Raw genomic sequence first — 4,155 nt, forward strand, 5'->3', positions numbered from 1 at the left:
AAAGTACCAAATCCAAACTAAAACTGCATCATTTAACGATAATCATAATTTCAACCACAAAAAATAAGCCGAAATCACCTTAACACATTTCAATCAAGCCAAATATCGATACAACTTTCTATCGTCTCTATCCCTTTCCAAGAACTCCCTCTCGATAAGTGAGTCGATTCGTTTCTTTATCACAACAGGATTCGGCAAGAACCTTGGCTGCAGTTGCTTTGTAACTTCTGCCACAATATTATTATGATCCAACACCCGTCTAGCTTTCATAATTCTAACAATCGCTGCCTCGATCTGTGGCTTCCTATCCTCCTCCACCCGCTGCCTTGTTTCTTGCTTTTCAGGCTCTGATTCCTTCTGTGCCACCACCGTCCCGATCTTCACTTTATAGAACTTACTAGAAAACTTTTCATTAAAGAAAAACTCATCATCTTCACTCACATCTTTGCTCATCGGTTCTTTCCTTAAAACATTCTTTCCTTTTGCACAGGCTAATGACTGCAAGCACCGTTTAAGTTCAACTGTGGGAATCTCGACCGCCTGTTCAATTTCTTTGTAACTTAATCCATCTGCGTTGTTGAAAAGCATCAGAACACACATTTGATAGGTGGAAACGTTTAGTTCATGCTTTTGGCCTTTTGAAAAAGTTGCTTTGATATCTGCAGATCCCATGTTTGTCTGCCATGTTAATCTACGCCCGTTGTGGGTCCCGAGGTAATAAGTTTTGAACTTATCGCACACGGTGAGGATTTCAGGTGGAAGGTTGCAGGTGGTGGTTGATTGAGTTGGCCATGACCCGGTTGTGAGAACGTGAACAATGAGTGTTGGACCATCGGCTAACAAGGGTCCCATCGAGTCATAGAACCCTTGCATTGTGTCTTGAGAGGTTTTCATGTCGGTGAACATACCTTCTAGCTTTGACGTAAACTGATACCCGTACTCGGTTTTTAGTTTCAGTATTAAGCTTCTCTCTGCATCTTCAGATAAACTTTTTCCCGACAGAAGTCGTTTTGCCAAATGTTGTTTGTAATACTTTTCAAACACGTCTTTTTCTTGTAGATAACGAAACAACATCATTACTTTATCTAATGCAACCTCAACATCTTCTTCACTTACACCTTTTAACCCCTTTCTAAGCTTGTCATCTACAAACAAAGAGATAAACTCCGGGGATCGTGCGTTCAAATTAATAAAATACTCAAACGCAGAATTCAAAGCGTTTTGAAACGTCTTATCGTTGTTGAACGCGAGATTAATTATCTTATCATGTTAATCCTTTTCTTCCAATAAACGCTGTACAAACTCAACCGGATCCTTAACCCGTTCCGGGTCGATCACCAGTTGTTTACCCGTTTCCCGAATGTGAGATGTCATCACATCCCGTATTAGCGTTAACCCATTCGGCACCCTGCGGAACATATTGTAAATCCGGGCTAAATCATCGTACTTATCGTCCACAATCATATTAACCAAACCCGAATTTTCCATGTGAACTAAACGATTCATTTGACTTTCAATCATTTCCTTTTCAACCACACTTGTTATCTTCACTTCACTTTCCGCATCTAAATAATGTGTCACCCGATCAATTTCTTCATTTAAACGTTTCTCGGCTTTCTTCAAATACTCACCACAATCACAACACTCAATAAACTGCTGAGATTCGCCTCGGTAAAAATTGGCAGATATATCAAGAAACGGTTGTTCAAAGTCTTGTTGGTAGACAGAAGGACCAAGATCCATCAACATTTTGACTATGTTTCTCATTAAACCTCGGTTGATAACTTCCCTGTTTCTTTCTTTCTGCACAGTTTCAAGGAGAGTGTCTTGTAGCCTTGTTTGGATGTTAACAGAGTGGATAATGTTATCCCGCCATAGGTTAAGACCAAGCTTGTGAACTGGAGTTTTGTGTGAACTAGGAATGTATGTTCTGTCCATGTACATTAATATGTCTCGTATCATTTGTAATGCTTTGTTGTGTTCCATCCATTTCCTGTTTAGTTCTTCTAGAAACAAGGGTCCCTGAGATGCTTCAACTGCTGCAGCTATTTCTTTTAAATGAACTGTCATTGTTAATACGAGTCCTGAGTATAGCTTTTCCCCAAATTTGTGCAGGACCATATTGTATGCATGCCTGAACATACATATCCCATAACATAATAAATAAGTACGATATATACTGAACTCAATATAAGAAACAAAAGCTACCAAAATAATAACAGAAACTAGGATTGAATTTTATCATAAAATATACCAGATTAATTACTAGAAAGTAACAAAACATATATGGGCATTAACATATTATAACTACACTCAGTATTATTTGTGACCTAAGCAGTTAATGCGGAAAAATATCGGATATCGGTCGAGGACCAATATTTGAGATATCGGTTATCGCGGTGAGATATCTGTGGGATATCGGAAATTTTAATATCATGAGAATTTATATATATAACACTTTACCACTAACAATTCAGTATATTCTCCTACTATTAACAAATTATCCTTTTGCAACTTGCAAAACACTAACAATTGTAGCATGTAGGAACTGATTAAGACTTGAAACACCAACATTAAACACTAAAATTTGAAAATTAAGACTTAAAACACTGATATCGGGATAATCGGTGATATAACGGTGAAATATCGGTCAATATCGCCGATATTATCGGTACCGATATTCTTACCGATATTTTACATGAGGGCCGATAACCGAGATACCACCGAGATTGACTGCATAGTTTGTGACTGCTCAACGATGAGCCACGGTGCAGGTAGATGACGCAATGTGTGCCATTTTTCATAGCAAAAAAGTCCAAAAGATTAGTATCCGCCAATTTAGACTTAAAAGCGAAAAATTATCATCTCAAAATTAAAGTGATCGCCAATGCAGTTTTGTAGCTTTAAGAAAGAGATAATATCAAACTGCCAATACTATCGACTGAACCATGGTTCTTGGTTTTAAATTGCGCAATGAGCTCCAATGCATTTGGTCCTAAAATCCGATGTATGTTGCGAGTGCATCATGTATGTGATGCGCTCATTATTAGAAAAATACTAAAAAAATTAATTACACAAAATCTTTTAATATGTTAACTTTTTAAACAATAAAAAGTAAGACAACTAGATAAATAAATACAAATTAAAGCTATAGCCAATACCACAAAACAAGCTTTATATACAAGTACACTATGCGTAGACTATTAATTAACATTTTAAAACTATATATAGAAGAACTTTAGGGTTTCTATAGCAATCTTATTTCCAGCCATCGTTTCCGTCCTCCAACCTTCTCCATCTACTCTCCAATAGTCTCTTATCATCTCCAGGTAAGCATCGCCTTCCTTAATTAAAAGATCCGACAAAATTTCCAAGGTCCAACCCAAGTACTAATTCCATGTTGCACACATCAAATCGCAACTTGCGATGACCACTTTATTGCGAAATTAGCGCATCAAGGTTACAACATGCAAACAGCAACGCATTATGTACAGCGATGCGATATGATTAGTGCAATTTTAAAACCAAGCCATGGTTGATAAGGAATAACAAAACCCGAAGGTTATCAAGCTTTAACACACCAAACCATATAAGAGATTCACAATTTATGTTACCATATATTCACATACAAACTTTGAAGCCCTAATGGCATCAACATGTATAAAAGTCTCTATATCCATTTATTCACACATAGCATAATATTGTATGCTGTCATTTCATTGTGAAAAAACTAAATAATAACTCGTAAACAAATAACAAAACCCTAAATAAATCGGATTATTCATCTACCTACAGAAATAATAATAATAATAATAATAATAATAATAATAATAATAATAATGTAAACCTGTAAAGCTCTTCGAAACTTAGGCCACTGGCGTTATGATTATAAATCTCGTGAATGGCATGCTCCAATATATTCCATGTCTTCTCGGCGTATTTCGGATCCACCACGACCCGATGCTTAAACGCCTCTATCTGGATATTTTTCTTCTTCTGTGAGCTCATCCTCAATCTAATCGGATTTAATTATCCCCAATTTCAAAACACTAATTAATATAATATGTAGTTTTAGGGCTCGGAAGCTAAATCAGCTGGATGATAGACGGTGTGAGGATGAATTGAATAATAAAAACTTGATAAGATGGAAATCAG

General features: G+C 36.5%; 1 protein-coding gene and 1 pseudogene across 1 annotated transcript; both read right to left on the reverse strand.

Annotated features, from left to right (window-relative positions):
• On the reverse strand, positions 1 to 4,155 carry LOC143609963 (cullin-3A-like). The gene is made up of 2 exons (XM_077084569.1): positions 3,848 to 4,155; positions 1 to 2,134 (listed from the first exon to the last, which is right to left on the reverse strand). Exons 1-2 carry the CDS (start codon positions 4,006 to 4,008, stop codon positions 1,270 to 1,272), a joined length of 1,026 nt encoding a protein of 341 aa, XP_076940684.1. The 5' UTR covers positions 4,009 to 4,155; the 3' UTR covers positions 1 to 1,269.
• Positions 94 to 1,077, reverse strand: LOC143609964 (cullin-3A pseudogene; annotated as a pseudogene).

The sequence above is a fragment of the Bidens hawaiensis genome, unplaced genomic scaffold (assembly GCF_021521415.1).
Source record: "Bidens hawaiensis isolate Kalapana, Puna unplaced genomic scaffold, B.hawaiensis_p1.1 tig00022349_1, whole genome shotgun sequence".
Lineage (NCBI taxonomy): Eukaryota > Viridiplantae > Streptophyta > Magnoliopsida > Asterales > Asteraceae > Bidens > Bidens hawaiensis.